At 34.4% G+C, this 18,864-nt stretch overlaps 1 protein-coding gene across 1 annotated transcript in view; it reads left to right on the top strand.

Annotated features, from left to right (window-relative positions):
• The window catches only part of LOC126890784 (F-box/WD repeat-containing protein 5), a 124,308-nt gene that overhangs the window by 80,052 nt on the left and 25,392 nt on the right, over positions 1-18,864 (top strand). Inside the window, exon 6 of the mRNA XM_050659975.1 lies at positions 12,494-12,781. Within this exon, the coding sequence (XP_050515932.1) occupies positions 12,494-12,781 (288 nt within the window). The remainder of the gene's footprint in view (positions 1-12,493; positions 12,782-18,864) is intronic.

Here is an 18,864-nt window from a genome sequence, read left to right as displayed (position 1 = left end):
GATTATAATAATTAACTTACGTAGAAAAATTATTTTAACAATATTTTTTACGTGTTATGTCAACTAAATACATATACAGTGGAACCTGCTTAGTTCGAACTTCCATAATTCGAAATCTTCTTTAATTCGAATTTTTATTCTGGTCCCTAGCATTTCCTATATAAGTAATGGTAAAAAGTCGTGAATAATTCGAATTATATTTTGGATAATTCGAACTTTTCTGCTATCTTTTCTGAATATCTTAGAATCTTGTCATTACTGAGAAGATCATATCTTGTCATTACTGAGAAGATAAATTCTAAAAAGCAGCTAAAAATTTCGGATCTCTTTGGAAAAAATAAAGTCGGTCTTTTTTATAGCTTGTAAATGTTTTAATTGGTATTTTTGGCCGAATTTTGTTAGCCCATTTTTTTAGGATGACAAAACTCTGGCAAGATTAGGAACAAAAACATCTCCAAGCGATAAAAATGATCAACTACATACTGTTTTTTTGATGATCAACTCCTGATGTTTATCATTTGCAGGTTTTTGTAGGTAATCCTTGTTTTTGTAGATTTATTTTTTAATTCGAATTTTTGGATAATTCGAATTTTTTTAACGGTCCCCTGAGATTCGAATTATCCAAGTTTCACTGTATTTATTTTGCTAACCTAAATATATACTTTAATATATACATTGATTTATTACAATTAAGTTTGAAACATCTGAATAGTTCTGCTTCCCTTCCTTTAACAAATATTTTTCTATCAAACACACGCTAAACATATCAAAATAGCATGTACCAAAATATACAGTCACTGCGCACGCTAAATAATAACGTCACTGGCTTGATGAAGTTTAATTCGCTTGTACATACCTAACTTTTTTATTTGCGTACACGTTAGCGTGTACCTAGACACAGCGAAATATAACCATAATAATAACTAATGTAAAACTATGTGACGTCACGGGTCGTTTAAACTATTTTATACCGCTGAAGACTTTAAATACGTATTTCTAAGTTATTACGAGTTTTTGAAGCGTGAAATTTTGGAAATCTCATTTTTAAACAAAACTGAACATTATTATGTAATAAAAAAAAATTGTGCAAGTTCCCTATTGAAAGAATATTAAAAAAAAATTCAAGACCAAATATTGAAAAAGAAGTTAACGGCGGCAAATTTTTGATACCTTAAAAAAAATGAATTTTGCAATAGACAGCAGAACTCGTCATTGAATCATATGAAACAAAAAATTTAAAAATATTTTATAAGCTTATGAGTTTATCGAGGTGAGCTGTCGAGTTTTTTAGTTTTAATAATTTTTGAGTTTTTGTTATCACTGAGAAGTCAAAATAACATTTTTTTTTTGTAAAAAAGGGGTAAAAATCAACATATTTATTGTTGTTAAAGAAAAAATATCTCGAAAATTACTTCACGAAATGGCTTAGAAAATCTATGAAAAATTTCAGCTGGATCTGTCAAGTTACAATGTCCACTGCCTTTAAAAAAAAAGCAGTTTTGAGAAAAATGCGTTTATAGTTTTGACAACTTTTATTTTCAATTTCTTTTTTGTCTGTCAAACCTATTTCTTTTTTGACTAATATTGTTCTGAAGTGGAATTTCCTTGTATCATCTTATGCAATTTACTATTTTATTTGGAAATAAGACGCAATTTAAGTTTGAAATAAAATGTATTTGTCGTTTCGATTTTCACTTCGGAAATCGTTATCAAAATACAAAATAATAATAAATTAAGCATCTATTTAATTGGAGACTAAGTTTTCAATCTAATAGCACATAAAACAACACACAAAATGTTGCTTCACATCCTACCAGACTGAAAACAATGGGAACCTTCTCTGGTTACACCTCCGAGGCTTCTACAATTTGCAAGCCATAACGGATGCTGAGACTAAGGAAGATGAGGGAATTTTACAATTTATAATTCACGTCCCATCTGCTCAGCGCGGTAAAGCTCCAACGAGAATGGTTTCCTTCGTACTCCAATCAGAATAAACATGTAAATAAAAAATGAATAACCATTTTCAATTTCGTTGCAACACGAAACTACAGCCGCGTATGGTGGTACGTGGTTATTTAAACTGCTCTGGTGATGGGGTTGACTATCAGGAATACACTATGTACTCATACTTTATTTTGTTTGGAGTAATACCATATAAATGTATTCAGTTGATAGGATAGAACAATATTCTGCTCTAACGGCAGCAACCTCCCAAACCTAACTAACTCATTCTACTGACCCACTAATGACTCAAATCTGATCGTGTTCCCATATTTATCAAATACTTCGTTATGAAAATATGTTTGTATATATTCTCGTTAGTGTGTCAAATGAATAGTCACAACCTTGTTGAGTAAGCAGAACGTGCAATTCAGCTAAGGTGTTGTACTTTGCAATTATTATAACAAATATGCGTAATGTTTACTGTTTCATAAATAAATATCTGACGAATACTTTAGTTAATTTAAGGACCTTTAAAAGATCCTAATAATGAGATAAATCCCATTATACGCGCCATATCCCAGACAATCTATTTAATTAGTTTAATTTGTTAATGTTTTGTATTTTATAACGATTTCCGAAGTGGAAATCGAAACGTCAAATAAATTTAATTTCAAACTTAAATTGTGGCTTATTTTCTGATTGAATGTAGACTAGTACGGAATCAATTTAAACTGAAAAATGATTACTTAAAAGTGGTAATGGAAAATATTTCTTCAAAATCTTTGAAACGATTTTCAAATTTCGTCAACAAATTACAAAGTTTTTGTTCATAAATTTTAAACTTATTTTATGGTACATTATTTAATGATTTTCATGAGGGAAATAATTTAATGAATTCTTGCTGTTTTATATGATCAATGAATAGTTTGAGTTTCATTTTAAAAGTTTCATTTTGCATTCAAAACAAATAAATTTAGCAAATTTATCGCAGTTTTTGATTTCTAAAATAAAGCAATTTCCTCCCTAATTCACAGCATGTTTTAAGAACCTTTTCTAAACTTAACCATCGAATATGATTGTGGTATAAGACATCAGTATGTCCTGCTTCTATAACTCTTCCAAAAATGCTATGAATGCACGATGATTTAATCCTGTTGAACGCATAAAGCCGGAGTTATGTTACAATGTGGACATGGACGGGACGGACGCGTTGAAGGATCGTCCGATATGAAAAGCATTGGCTGATTTATCTTACGACGGAACGAGGCGGGAACGGGAAGTGCCGAGGACGTGCGATTTTTATTGTTCTGCGCGCCGTACCGTCCACGTCCCGGTGTAACATAAATCAGCCTTAAAACTAACTTTAATAACTAAGATTAGTTATAATTGAAATGACGATGTCTACTTGCAAAACATTTTTGCACAATACCTGCTGATGGATTATGCAGTGACAAAATAATAAATCATGTTCTGGAAATTGTTCATGAACGTAAGTTTTCTCAACATTACAATATTTGCTCCTCTTAAATTTGGTGCTCCGTCAGTTGTTACACGTATTAGGTGGTTACGGGCTAGTTTAAAATTTTCCAAACATTTCCTGACTACTTCAAAAATAATATCGTTTCCATTTTGTTAAAATTTCATGGATTTCATTGAGAGAGCCGACAAAACTCTGCCGGAAACTCAAATAATTGCCTGCGTTATTTTGAAAATTTGCAGAAAAATCACCCGCTGCGAAAGTGTTAATTAATAGCTGTATTATCTATATTTTATTATATTATTAATATTAGCAATAATTAAAAAAAATCTTTAAATGAAAATAATTCTATTTTTCTGCGCGGGCCACAAAAAAATGTCTAAAGGGCCGCATGCGGCCCACGGGCCGCACTTTGCCCACCCCTGGTATAGATGGTACTCGTTTATTTCCTACTACGTTATATTAATACAAAAAAAATTTTACAGACACTTTTTAACAAATTTTTTCTTCCAAATTTGGTATGTATGAATAAAAAATAACAAGTTCTTTTAAAAACTGCAAAAATATGCAGGGTATCCCATTTAAAGTAAATAAGTTAAGGGTATTTCCGGTGAAACCGGACGTGGAGCAGTAACAAAAAATATGGCATCAGATGCCTCTTGCGTCACTGTACTTGCATGCAAAGTTTCATAAATATTGTTCTTTTCGTTTCAAGATATTTGCTTGGTTCCATACTTTATCCCAACCCAGTATATAATACCGGTTTATAGCGTCCTGCGCCTTTCGGTTCCTATTTTCAAGCCGCGTCGATCTGTTCAATCTCCTGGCCCTAGATCCAAGGGCGGATCCAGGAACGATTTTCGGGAGGGGCCATGAACTTTTTGGGGAAGACACCTGGGGGTCTGGGGGAAATTTTATTAAAATTAAGGTTAAAATAGTGAGTTTTAAGAGACTTTTCATACCCTTTTGGGTGTCATAAAGACATTTGCGTCACAAACGTTAAGCACCTTTGTTACTTCATCTGTCAACAGAATAGTGTTTGTCTGTGTATCACCACATGTCCATGATAGGCGAAAACTGTTCAACTGCTTTCTTTAAATTTTTAATAGTTCCACTTCTTTTTCTCCTTGGGAATCAGTTATGAGTGTGGAAATAATGCCCTGTAACCCAAATAATCCAGTGAGGTGACATGTAGTCTTGACGTTAAATCGGTACAAACATTGTGTAGAAGAAGTATGTAAATTGTAACTCTGTAATATTTTTATGGGCCACCTCGATTAATGATTCTCTTAGTCTGTCTACCCATCAGTGGCGGCTCGTGGTCTTAGAGACAGGGTCGGCAAGGTTATTTTGTCTCCTCATATAGGTATACCATCAAACTAAAAGGTTTAAATCATCATAGGAGATTTTGTTGTTTTTTGTTATTTTTTTATTTGATGTACTTGACATTCTCTCTTGTTTCATGGTGTTTCGACAATACGTGATGAAATACGTAATAAGAAAATTGATGAACAGTTTGTTGTAATGAATTGCAGTATTTACTACATAGAATTATACATACCTACATATTTTGTAACTTATCCCACTTTTTGAAAATATTTGGATCGGCATAATTTTTAAGAACCTAACTTGTAATAATAAATATCTTGGAAATTCTTTGGCGAAGGTAACTTTTAAATTTTGAATCGTCAAAGAGGTCAAAAATTTGCAAATCTTCAAAATTCGAAAAACGAGTATCTATTAGCATATAATAGTAGGTATCCAAAATTTCAAGATATACCTACTCGTTTTTTCGAGATAAGTATGTCGTTGTCTTTTTTGGGATGGTTCGGAAATATCAAGAGAATCCAAAAAGTCACTGCGTATATATTGGAAACTACTATCATTACGAAAATCTCTGAGATTTTGCACCAGCTTTCTTATTCTGTTTTTGGAATAAATAATGTCAGTTGACTGATTATGAACAACCATAAATATCTTGGGCAAACTCTGTCTTAAAAATATTTAAAAGAATATTAAAAGAGTAATTATTTAATAAAGTTCTCAAACCGATTGCTTCACGAATCGAGGTATCGCCACTTTCAAAGTCGTCGCCTTCGATAATAAAATCAAAAACTTCCAAAAGCTGTTTACGAAAATCTGCTACAGATACTAAAACTACCAGAGATAATCTGCTTAGATAAAACTAACCGAGATTTAAAATTTCATCGCGTCTGACAAACTGTTTGCTTTTTTTTCGAAACAAATTTGTTCTAAAGCAGTAGTCCGTTTAGGTGAGCTAAACTGGCAAGAAAAGACGATATTCTTTATTTCTTTACACGTATCATGCAAAACTAAATTCATTATATGCGCATAATAGTGAGTAAATAAAGCTTGTGATGCAATAGTTTTAACTGTTGCCTAAAGACCATTCAATTCACCACACATCACAGCAACGCCGTCATAAGATTGCCCCAGTTTGCCCTACCAATTTATTTTTGATATCAAAAAATTTTAATCTGTTCTTTAAAACACCAAACATATATTCTGCCTTATTGCTTTTACTCACGTCTCTAAAACCTAAAAGCCTCTCATAAATATTATCACGTAACGCGTATCGAACAACAATAATTGATAATTATTGTGAATGACATGATAATCAGAAGTTTCATCTACTTCCAGCGAAAAGCAAATGGTTTTCTAAATTTCAGATTCAATAACGTTATTCAAAATGTAACTATTTAGTAAATATTTCTAAAACAATTTTATTAATTCTCTATAATTAGGTACTTTGATTTTTAACAAATGCTTCGATCCATAGTGTCCACTACATGATAATTCCTGACAACTTAAAAAATTACAATATCAATTAAACGACGTAAAACGGCGTGATTATTTTTGACAATTTCTGCCGATGCTTCCAAATGAAACACCGACCGGCAGATTTACATGTGCCGTACCTGCCGCTTAATGCCTACGGAGAGATTGTTTGTTCGCTTGCTCATCGACTTGTTATTTCGTTTGAGTTTTACGTGTAAATCGTCAAGCTACGGATGAGTTGGGGTTGGCTAGCCGAAAAGTCAGATGAATGGCTCGGATCATTCATTTTTTGAGAAGTCTGTTATGCGCAGGGATCACTTAACGCTCGAATTGATCAAATCCTTTTAAAAACCATGAATAAAATTTATTCTGTATTACCTGACAGATTTTTATTACTTCACAGATACAAATATTAAAAAAATATATATCTATAAATGTGTGGGTCGGCACTGCCGACCCTGACCGGCCGGCACTGCTACCCATAAATCTAGGTAACTTCGCTTTAACGTTCAATTCGTCTGCTAATTCTTTAATTTCGCTAAAGATCTTACTAAAACTTTCTTCGCAGTTAGATCTACCTTTCAAAGCCAACATGGTATTGGAAACAGCCGTAGGCGTAAGTAAGAGATTTTGTTTGTACAAGTCGGCTTGTTGTTAATAAACAAGTGGCAATGTTAATTTTAGTATGTCAATCAGTGACATCATTGACACTAGAAAATCAGATGTGCATAAATAATTCAGCAAAGTTAATGTAAGTGTAGCACTCTTGGATCCTTCCATGTTAAGATAAATGTTAGTTCTTCAATTAGGTATATGTAAAATGTGAAATCTTAACTGGATTACGCTTTCATGGCGCTCAACCCATTGTGTTTCACATAAACATTGTGTTTACATTTGATCCGAGTTTCAGTTTTGAGACTTTATTTCTTTTGGCTGACTTGTTAACAAAATTACTGAATTAATTGTTCCCACTGTGTATCTGATGGATGATACATTAATAGGAGTTGAAAGGAAATTGTTTAAAATATGATTCAAGTAAGGATATCTAACTTCATTTTTTGCGACCTTTTTATTTCTGTTACTGCACCTACTGCTTCAGAGCTCATTACTCCGTAACCGTCAGTACCTATTCCTACACATTTCTTCGGATCCAAGTGCAGATCTTTCAACAAGTTTAATACTAAAAAGACTAAGTTTTCACTCTAATGGCATATAAAACAACATAATGCTATTCTACATCCCACCAGAATGAAAACAATGGGAACCTTCTCTGGTTACACCTCCGAGGCTTCTACAATTTGCAAGCCATACGGATGCTGAGACTAAGGAAGATGAGGGAATTCTACAATTTACAATTCACGTCCCATCTGCTCAGCGCGGTAAAGTTCCAACGAGAATGGTTCCCTTCGTACTCCAATCAGAGTAAATGTAAATCAAAAATGAATAACCATTTTCAATTTCGTTTCAAAACGAAAATACAGCCGAACCATATTCTAGTCCAATCAGAGAGTGCAGCAAGCACCTCTACCGGTTTCGAAACTTATTAGTCTCTCATCAGGAGGCACATATGCTGCTCTCTCCGATCCAACCAAAACAAACCCCAGCGTGCAGTCCCGGATCGCAACGAACGAAATGGAATAGATGTTATGCGGTATTTTCAAATATATATATAGTATATCTCAAATTTAGAAAAAGCTGTTCCACGTGGGATACGTCGGTCCTTTCGTCAAATATGACAGAGTAACAACCGTTGAACATCTTTGCACTTTGAACCCGATTCATTATGAACGTGGCAAGCGGGATATGTGTTTGAAACTAAAAACATTTGAACCGCAAATAGCAAATATTTAAATTTATATATTTTTTAATTCTCGGAGGCTAGATCTCTATCAGACATTGCTTTCTGGATTCCACTTATCCACGTAGTTTTCAGTCTGCCCCATTTCCTTCTTTCCAGGGGTTGCCATTCCATTATCAGCTTTGGGACTCTTGGGAGTCGATGTTCCTCCATTCTCTGTACATGGCCATACCAACAAAGTTGTTTTTCTTGAATTTCTTCTATTATGTTTATTTTCCTATTCATATCTCGTATTCGTTCATTCGTTATGTATGAGACTCTAGAGATGCAGGCCGATCTTCGCCAGAAGTCCATTTCCAATGCGAGCAACTTTTGTTGTGTTCGCTTATTCAGTTGCCAGGTTTCACATCCATACAGTATCACGCTTTTAAAGATGCTAATATATAGATTTGTTTTCTTTTTTTTATATGGTTTTTGACAAAGTAGTGAGTTCAAAGCTCCTATAACTTTCCTTTCATAATTCTTTCCTCTATTTCGAATTCTATTTCGAATCGGGGGAGAAACTATTAACAACATCAGATATGCAGACGACACCGCGATCATGGCTGAAAATATCGAAGATCTTCAATTCCTTATAGATCGAGTCACTAGGGAATGCTCCAATAACGGACTTAACATAAATGCAACAAAGACAAAGTTACTTGTGGTTAGTAAACAAGACGTCGGCGTCGGCCCTATGCAACTAATTGTCAATGATGAATCAATAACAAAAGTTAACCATTTTAAATACCTAGGATGTTGGATAAACGAGACACTAAATCCGGATGAAGAAATTAAAACTCGTATAGAAATTGCAAGAGGAGCATTTATGAAACTTAGATCTATTCTGAGCAACTCTCAGCTGAACTTACAACTAAGAATCAAGTTCCTAAAATGTTATGTGTATCCTGTATTACTAAATGGATGTGAAACCTGGATCATGAAGGTTAACATGATGAACAAATTAGAAGCCTTTGAGATGTGGTCGTATCGTAGAATGCTCAGAATATCTTGTGTTCAACGCATTTCAAACAGAGAAGTCTTAAACAGAGTAGGTCAAGGTGAAGGTGACTTAATGAAGATGATAAAAAAGAGAAAACTTGAATATCTGGGGCATATAATGAGAGGTAGCAGATACAGGATGCTGCAGTTAATACTCAATGGAAAGATCGACGGAAAAAGAGGAATTGGTCGAAAGAAATATTCATTGCTCCGAAACCTTCGTCAATGGACTGGCTTATCAGCAGATCAATTGTTACATGTCGCACAAGATCGAGAACGATATCGGCAAATTGTTATGGAAGCTACCCACGCCTAAAAATTTGGGCACGGTACTTAAAGAAGAAGAAGATTTCGAATTCTGTCCTTTCACTTTGTTGGATTCTCGTGCCAAGGTATAAACAATCAGAGCTTGGATTAATAAGCATATCCTCCTCTAGTTTTAACTAATTTTTCTGTCCTCCTATACATATGTATTTGGTTTTCTTTATATTGACGTATAGGCCCATTCTTTTGTATTCTAGAAACAGCCGGTTTGTCATAAATATTAGATCATCTTTATCCTGGGCAATCACTACCTGATCGACAGCAAAATGTAGTGTGTATAGTGTTGAGTCGTCACTTAGCTGTAACCCCATGCCAGAACATGATTTCCGCCATTTATTTAAGACCTCATTTACATAGATTTTAAACAGTGTAGGCGATAAGCTGCTCCCGGTCGTAGTCCCTTATTTACCGTAAGGCTAGCGGCTAATCTGTTGTTGATTTTTATGTTTGCTTGAATGTTGTTATAGAATTTTGCACTGCTTTTATAAAAGTTATATTAATAGGGGATTTTTTCAGGACTTGCCATAATTTACAAAGTGGTACGGTATCATATGCCTTAGTTAGATCGACGAATAGTAGATGTATTTCTCTGTCTCTGGCTACTTTTTTTTTCGTTGAGTTGGTTGATCGTGAAGATATGGTCGATGCAGGATCTTCTTGCTAGGAATCCTGCTTGTTGTTCGATCTCAAAAGGTGCAATTACTAAAGGTTCTGGTTACAGTAATACAGCGATAGTTCTTGCAGTCTTCCTTGTTACCCTTTTTGTGTATTGTATTGTACAAAGTAGCCTCATTTGAAATGAAAACAGGTTTTTTCAGAAAATTCTTTAGCTCAATACAACTATTTCAGCGATTTTCCAAATTCTTTATGCCATCCTAATAATACGATTCTGGAGGTTCTGCAAAATAGGCGTTTTTTCTATCTTAAAAAACTATCTCTTCGTTCGAGCTGAATTTTTTATTTGCGATTTGAGAACAAATAATGTTCGGATAGGGTCGAATTAATAATCAGAATAATAAGGTGGATGAGAAAGTAATTTGAAGCACAAATCATGAATTTTTGCCATTGTTATAACGTCCTTGTAAGACGCTGCATTGTCTTTGAAAAACAGCCCTTTTTTTCTGCATATGGGACTGTTTTACACTGAGCTTCTGCTTATTCGATCTGCGAATAATGCACAATGGCTCTGAGTGTGGTAAATCCACAGAAAATGCGTGAAAACCATACTCAAGACTACAAAAACCAATTGTATGGTCGGGTATAGTGGGTACTTGGATAATTGGGCCGTTATTTTTACCAAGGAAAATTTAAATTTTAACTACTTAGAAATGAAATTGTACCTGCCCTGAAAAACAGGTTTGGATCCAGTTTTAATGAGATATGGTTTCAGCAAGACGGAGCTCCAGTTCATTTTGGTCTAAATGTTGGGTAGTCTAAACGATGAATTGGGTAGTATTGAATGGCCTCCTCGCTCACCCAATTTGAATCCTAAAGGTTACTTTTATTGGACAGCAAGTGTTACAGGTCTAAGGCAGAGAATAATCGATGAATCCATATTCATTTCTAGAGAAACATGGAGAAATGTAATAGACGTAGTCTACCATCGTTTAGGCTACTACCAAATTAACAAAAGAGGACATTTTGAACATCGAACACTTGACTAGATTACGTAGGCATTCAAATTTAGTGGTCTCTTCTTCATCATCTAGCCATTCACGTCCACATCTGAACACAAGCCTCTTCAAGTCTTCCTTTTCATTGTTTTTGATTGTACGCTACTTGTAGCCAATTTTTCCCGGCAGTCCGTTTCAGATCATCTGTCCATCTCATAGGAGGTCTGCCTCTGAGTCTTTTGTGTTCGTATGGTCTCCAGGTTAGAATTGTTCTGTGCCATTTGTTTAGATCGCTCCTAGCTACATGTCCAGCGTATTCCCATTTCAATTTTAATGATTTTTGTACCACATCGGTGACTTTGGTTTTCTGTCTTATTGATGTGTTTGATTTCCTGTCCTTAAGTGATTTGCCTAGCATTGCTCTTTCCATTGCGTGTTGAGTGACTCTGAGTATATTCATATTCTTTTTTGTGATTGTCCATGTTTGTGCCCCATATGTTAATATCGGAATAATGCATGCATCAAAAACTTTAGATCTAAGATGTAGCTGAATTTGTTGATTTCTGAGTATACATGATAAGCGTGCTAATAACCGGCAAAATAGCGCAAAAGATGGAAAACGTATTAAGTTGTGAAATAAAAAGAAATGAAACTAGTCGAGCTGGTAAATTTAGCGATATTAACATATAAATTAACATTATATTGATTGTTTCCCACCTTTACACGTCTCAGTTGAGTATGTCAAATAAAACTGTCACTGTGACAGTGGCAGTTGCTAAACTTATCCGATACGTCCTTGGAAACAATCAATATAATGTAAATTTTTAGGTTAATATCGCTAAATTTCCCAGCTCGACTAGTTTCATTTCTTTTTATCTCACAACTTAATACGTTTTCCATCTTTTGCGCTATTTTGCCGGTTATTAGCGTGCTCATCACTGTATAGTTCAGTTTCCCGAATGCTGCCCATGCTAAATTTCTTCTTCTTTTTATTTCTTCCGTTTGAATTTCCGTATTTAGTATTATTTTTTGTCCTAAGTATATATACTCTTCAACTTTTTCTATAACAACAAAGTTATAGAAAAGGTTGTAGAAATTTAGTGGTACATAGTTTAAATAAAAAAAATTCTTGAGACAATTAGGCGTTTCTAGGCTTTTGTTTTATTTGTTTAAGATGTTCCTGACTACATAAAATCAATAGTATTGTTACGGTTGAACTGGTATGAAAGTGGAGGTTTCAATAAAGGTACAATATACAGGGTGTTATATTTAAAAAATCAAAGTGACTAATGATAGAAAAATTGTAAATTTGGCAACATTGCAAGTATCAAATTTGAAATCTCCATATTACAGAATAGGCGTATGCCGGATTTCTACATTCGGACTGTCCATTTAAGAGATAATTAGATGTTTGCAGACTTTTGGTCCACTCTGTATATTAGATATTTACATGTATGACTTATTCGAATACATGGTTCTTGTGTTATTTTTTAGATTTGTTCAGACTGACAAGTACCTTATTTTCACAACCGGATACAAGACGTATACACCACACCAGATAGGATTCAAACGAATAAAACCGTTCAAATTTCCCAAGCGAATGGAACTAGGTCTAAGCTTGAAGGAGCGTTTGATATTATTCGCACAAAGAAAAGAACAAAGCCCCCCTCCCGATCCGGACTGGTTGGATTTCGATCAGGTGGCCGATAAGTTCGACAAAGTTGATCATTTGATCGATCTTCATGGACATATAGTCGGGATGGGATTGAGCCCAGATCAAAGGTAAGAGTTGTGGGATAAGTATCTTCAAGAATTTATTTTATTAAATAGTATTTTTTTCTTGCAAAGAAAAATAGTAAGAAAAAAAATAGTATTTTTTTTCTCTGGAAGCCGTCTGTTGTGAGCCGGTCGTACTGCAGCCATTTGGCTTATTGTACATCTTCCATTCCTTTATAAAACCCATTCCAGAACTCTGGAACCCTGTACCAGCTTATACAGGTGTAGTGGGTGGGTGCCATATATACAGTGCGTCCATAAAGTAACGCATAAATTCATTATTTCGTAAACCGGCGACTTTAAGGAAAAATCCCGACACAGGTCGATTTTTATTTTTAATTCCCGATTTTTTGGCATATATATCATACTAGTGACGCCATCCATCTATGCGTGATGACGTAATCAATGATTTTTTTAAATGAGAATAGGGGTCATGTGATAGCTCATTTGAAAGGGTATTTAATTCTCTATTCCATAATATAAACATTAACATAATTATTTGTACAAGGTGTTCAAAAAAACATTTTTTTAATTAAAATAATTGAGAAAAAAGAAGAATGTATGTAATTTATCTAATTCAAAATACGTTTTAATGTTGTCAGAAAACAGGAAAAAAAATTTTATTTGACAAATAAATATTGTTTTTCGCTTAAATTCAATGTTAAAGCTGCCACCCACCTGTCTCTTGCCAGTTTGAACATTTCGTTTAAGCGAAAATCAATGTTTATTTGTCAAATAAATTTTTTTTCTGTTTTCTGACAGTAGTAAAACGCATTTTGAATTAAATAAATTACATACATTCTTCTTTTTGTCTCAATTATTTTAATTAAAAAATATTTTTTTGATCACCCTGTATAAATAATTATGTTAATATTTACATTATTGAATAGAGAATTCAATACCCTTTCAAATAAGCTATCACATGACCCCTATTCTCATTTAAAAAAATCATTGATTAGGTCATCACGCGTAGAGGGATGACGTCACTAGTAGGATATATATTCCAAAAAATCGTAATTTAAAAATAAAAATCGACCGGTTTCGGAACTTTTCCTTAAAGTAGTCGGTTTACGAAATATCGAATTTATGCGTTACTTTATGGACGCACTGTATTTGGAGTCACTTCGATGTCTCCGAAATGTATTTGCCGCCTTCAATCCAATGCCTCACAGTCGTGCAAGATATGGTTGACTGTTTCAGGTTCTCTGTTACAGAGTCTGCAGCTTAAGTCTCCATAAAACAGCCCCATTGTATGCAGATGACCCTTAACTGGCGCATGCCCAGTGAGGAAACCTGTTATGACTCTGAGCTGATTCCTGCTTGTTTTCAGCAGTAATTCAGCCCTACTAGCACATGTCCGTCCGATATACATCTTGCCATATGTTTGACCGGGTATGCTCTCCCAGTGTGTTGTGTTCGCTTCGGATCCAGGCTTTTTTACGTTCACGGACGGTGCTTTTTGGCACTCCCACGGCCGGCTCTGGACCCAGGTATTTTGTAGCTGATGCTCTCCTGGCAAGTGCCATTAGCTTTTTCACTGCCGTATATGCCCCGATGACCTGGAACCCATACCTGTATAACACTGTTATGTTGCGCCAGTTTGTCAAGTTCTTGTCGACATTCCCACACTAGCCTAGAGTTCACCTTAGGGCTTATAAGAGCCCCAATGGCTGCTTGGCTCTCTGTGCATATGTTAACCCGCTGCAGTTTGAAGGCCCTCAAGTTGTTTTCTCTTGCACACTGCAATATTGCAAAAATCTCTGCCTGAAATACGGAGGTATATTCTCCCAGTGGAATAGAAATGTTGACATTTCCACCACTACAGAATATTCCTGCGCCCGAACCTTATGCAGTTTTAGACCCGTCCGTATACCAGGTGTAACCCTGCAGTCTGGGTTGAGAGTTTCCTCTGTCCGTCTGTCCGATTCCTCTCGTGGGCAAATGTCTACTTGAAAAGGTACTTCAGGCTTGTATCTGGATGCCATATGGTTAGAAATCACCATCCATTCAGCATCATTAGTTTCATTTATTATTCTACTATGTCCTGATTTAACTGGTATGTTGCTCAGGTTTTCTCGCAGTCTTTAATATCCCATTCTCGCCTCACCTCTTATTATTACAGTCGAACCCGCTTATTAGAATAGCCTTCGTGCTAGTCAAAAGTATTCCTATAACCGGCATATTCTAATAACCGATCATTGGTTGCTATTAGAAACGTTTCGGTACCTCAAATTCCTATTCCTTAAACCGGGATATTCCTTTAAGAGGTATTCTAATAAGCGGGTTTGACTGTATATGTAAAGGAGGGAGATCCAGTAGTGCCTCCATAGCTGCCGTAGGTGTGCCAATCATAGCCCCCGGGGTCCCGAAACAAGGAAGTTATTGCACCTTGCTTAATTTGATGATGGCGCTTTTTTGCTGCACTTTTGGCCACCATACCACTGATGCATATGTAATTGTGGGTTTTACCAAAATGTTATAAATCCAATGTACAATGTCTGGTCTCAAACCCCACATTTTTCCATGAGTACGTCTGGCTACCATTAACGTAGTTACCGCTCTCTTCGGTATTCTTTCTATCTGATGATTTCAAGTAAGTCTTGAGTCTAATATTATCCCGACATACTTTACTTCATTCACCTCAACGCTCTTGAAGGAGCGTTTGATATTATTCGCACAAAGAAAAAACAGAGCCCGCGTCCAGATCCGGACTGGTTGGATTTCTATCAAGTAACCGATAAGTTCGATAAAGTCGATCATTTGATCGATCTTCATGGACATATAGTCTGGATGTGATTGAGCCCAGATCAAAGGTAAGATTTTTGAGATATTGGTCAAAAGGTATCTCCATTTATAACCAAAATCAAATAATAATGCTATAGACTAAGAGCCAGGATAAGTACAATTTGCTAATCATTTTAGACATCGTAAGAGTCTATAACTTAGTAGAACCCAAAAGAAAACATATGAGCACCATTCCGTCACTTTTAAATAGCACATGCGTCGACTGTGGCGTATCAAACTTTCCACTTATACAGGGGATAAATAAATTAAAGGGTACCCCCTATCACTCCCAGGATTAAATTTTTTTGCATTTGAAATTCCCTTTCAAATGAGCTAGCACACGACCCCTATTCTCATTAAAAAAATCATCGATTACGTCATCACGTCAGATGGATAACGTTATTAGTATGATATATATGCCAAAAACACGAAACTTAAAAATAAAAATCGACCTGTTTCGGTTTTGTCTTCCACAAATCGCTCATTTACGAAATAGTGAATTTATTCCATTTGGCTTTGCCACAAGTGTCGTCGGTGCATGATCCTCCCGACCTAAAACCCTGTTATTCTTGTGCTAAAATTTCACTGTTTGTTTATCACTTTAGCTTTTTTTTATTTTATAATGGCTTTGGCTTAGCCAATTGGCCAGATCACTTTGGATAATTTTATAGTTGTGTGTAATAAATTAATTCCTGTGTAATTCTCTGGGTTCGATTTGTCTGCTTTTTTGAAGAGATGTATTAGGATGCTTGACCTCCATTCTTGTGGTATTCTGTTTTGTTCTATTATTTTTTAGATTAGTTTTAATAGTTGTTTATGGGACGGGAGCCCAAGTTTTTTTATTTTATAATGGCTTTGGCTTAGCCAATTAGCCAGATTACTTTGGATAATTTTATAGTTGTGTGTAATAAATTAATTCCTGTGTAATTCTCTGGGTTCGATTTGTCTGCTTTTTTGAAGAGATGTATTAGGATGCTTGATCTCCATTCTTGTGGTATTCTCTTTTGTTCTATTATTTTTTAGATTAGTTTTAATAGTTGTTTATGGGACGGGAGCCCAATTTTTTTTTTATTTTCTAATGGCTTTGGCTTAGCCAATTAACCAGATTACTTTGGATAATTTTATAGTTGTTGTGTGTAATAAATTAATTCCTATGTAATTCTCTGGGTTCGATTTGTCTGCTTTTTTGAAGAGATGTATTAGGATGCTTGACCTCCATTCTTGTGGTATTCTGTTTTGTTCTATTATTTTTTAGATTAGTTTTAATAGTTGTTTATGGGACGGGAGCCCAAGTTTTATTTTATAATGGCTTTGGCTTAGCCAATTAGCCAGATTACTTTGGATAATTTTATAGTTGTGTGTAATAAATTAATTCCTGTGTAATTCTCCGGGTTCGATTTGTCTGCTTTTTGAAGAGATGTATTAGGATGCTTGATCTCCATTCTTGTGGTATTCTCTTTTGTTCTATTATTTTTTAGATTAGTTTTAATAGTTGTTTATGGGACGGGAGCGTAAGTTTTTTTATTTTATAATGGCTTTGGCTTAGCCAATTAGCCAGATTACTTTGGATAATTTTATAGTTGTTGTGTGTAATAAATTAATTCCTATGTAATTCTCCGGGTTCGATTTGTCTGCTTTTTTGAAGAGATGTATTAGGATGCTTGATCTCCATTCTTGTGGTATTCTGTTTTGTTCTATTATTTTTTAGATTGGTTTTAATAGTTGTTTATGGGACGGGAGCCCAAGTTTTTTTTATTTTCTAATGGCTTTGGCTTAGCCAATTAGCCAGATTACTTTGGATAATTTTATAGTTGTTGTGTGTAATAAATTAATTCCTGTGTAATTCTCCGGGTTCGATTTGTCTGCTTTTTTGAAGAGATGTATTAGGATGCTTGATCTCCATTCTTGTGGTATTTCAAGCACAACCTCAAAACCTCGCAATTTTTACAGAATGGATTGATTTGCTTGAAAAATTGAGAATAAGTAGTGGACAATCCAAGGATTAAAATCTATATGAGGCCGAAAGGCGCTTTTACCATGGGGGTGGTTGCCACCCCAAGTCGGGGGTGGAAATTTTTTATTTTATTTTGACCGCAAAAGTTGGTAAAAACGTTCATTCTAAGCAAAAAACATTCTATAAATTTTTTTGATAAAATTAATAGTTTTCGATTTATTCGCTATCGACAGTCTTAGTTTTATATCGAAAAAATCAATGTTTTTAATCAGTTTTCTGCTAATAACTGAAAAAGTTTTCCTTTTATCAAAAGAAATTTGCTTAACAAAAATGTACCTTTTAAGAAAATAAACAAAACCGTTTTTTTTAATTTTATTTAAGACCAATAGTAATCGAGCTATAATTTATTATATGTTAGTTCTTCTTCGTCAAATGCTAAATATTGTAGTTTCAAAGTCAAAAGACGGAAAAACTATGCATTTTTCGAGGATAACTTGTTCAAATTAATTTAAAGTATTTGAAAATGTCTATCTTCTAATATAAAAAAGTAGTCTCTAGCTCAAAAATTAAGTGACTTATAATAAAAATAATGTCAGTCCCTATTTTTTTTAGCGAAAACGTGATCGGAAACTTCCCCCTACTCACCACCCCAATTAAAATTAGCCATTGACCTTATTTGGTCTTCTTTATTTATGTATTGTCAATAGGTTCTAGAGGTTTGACCGGCTTATAATGATTAGTTAAAAAAAATGAAGTTAGGAGAAGGAGAAAGCAAATAATGAATTTTTGTAGTTTGGTAAAAAATGCTCTTTTCTTCATAATAGAAAGATTAGGATCAGAGATACGAAAAAATATTTAAATATAAAATTGAAGGCTATTTAATTCCCAAGAACATGGTTTGAAAAAAACTTTTTTACGGCAAAAATTGAGTGAGCTATTGACAATTAAAACTTGTAATAACATGTAAAACCACCTCTACCAACCCTTTCAAAGTCACCTCTTTTTGCGACTGAGGATTTTAAAAGGATTTAATATTAACAGCCTTATAGGTCTCATAAACACCTACGAAATTCTTTTTTGACAAACTTTCTAGGATAAAAAATAAAAAAGTTACGGTTAAAAACTCAATTTATTTTTTTGAAAAAAAAAAAAAAATAGGAAAAATCCAGTTGGAAACATAATAATGTAAGTTAGCGGTGTTTTTAAGCATTGGCCTTATTTGCTCTTCTTTATTTATGCATTATTAATAGATTCCAGAAGTTTGACTGGCTTAGAATGATTAGTTTTTAAAAAACTGGATTTAAAAACGAATAAAGAATTTTTGTAGTTTGGTAAAAAATGCCATTTTCTT

This window comes from Diabrotica virgifera, chromosome 8 (genome assembly GCF_917563875.1).
Source record: "Diabrotica virgifera virgifera chromosome 8, PGI_DIABVI_V3a".
Taxonomy (NCBI): Eukaryota; Metazoa; Arthropoda; class Insecta; order Coleoptera; family Chrysomelidae; genus Diabrotica; species Diabrotica virgifera.
The sequence above is the reverse complement of the archived record's forward strand: the minus strand, read 5'-3'. Positions and strand labels throughout refer to the sequence as shown.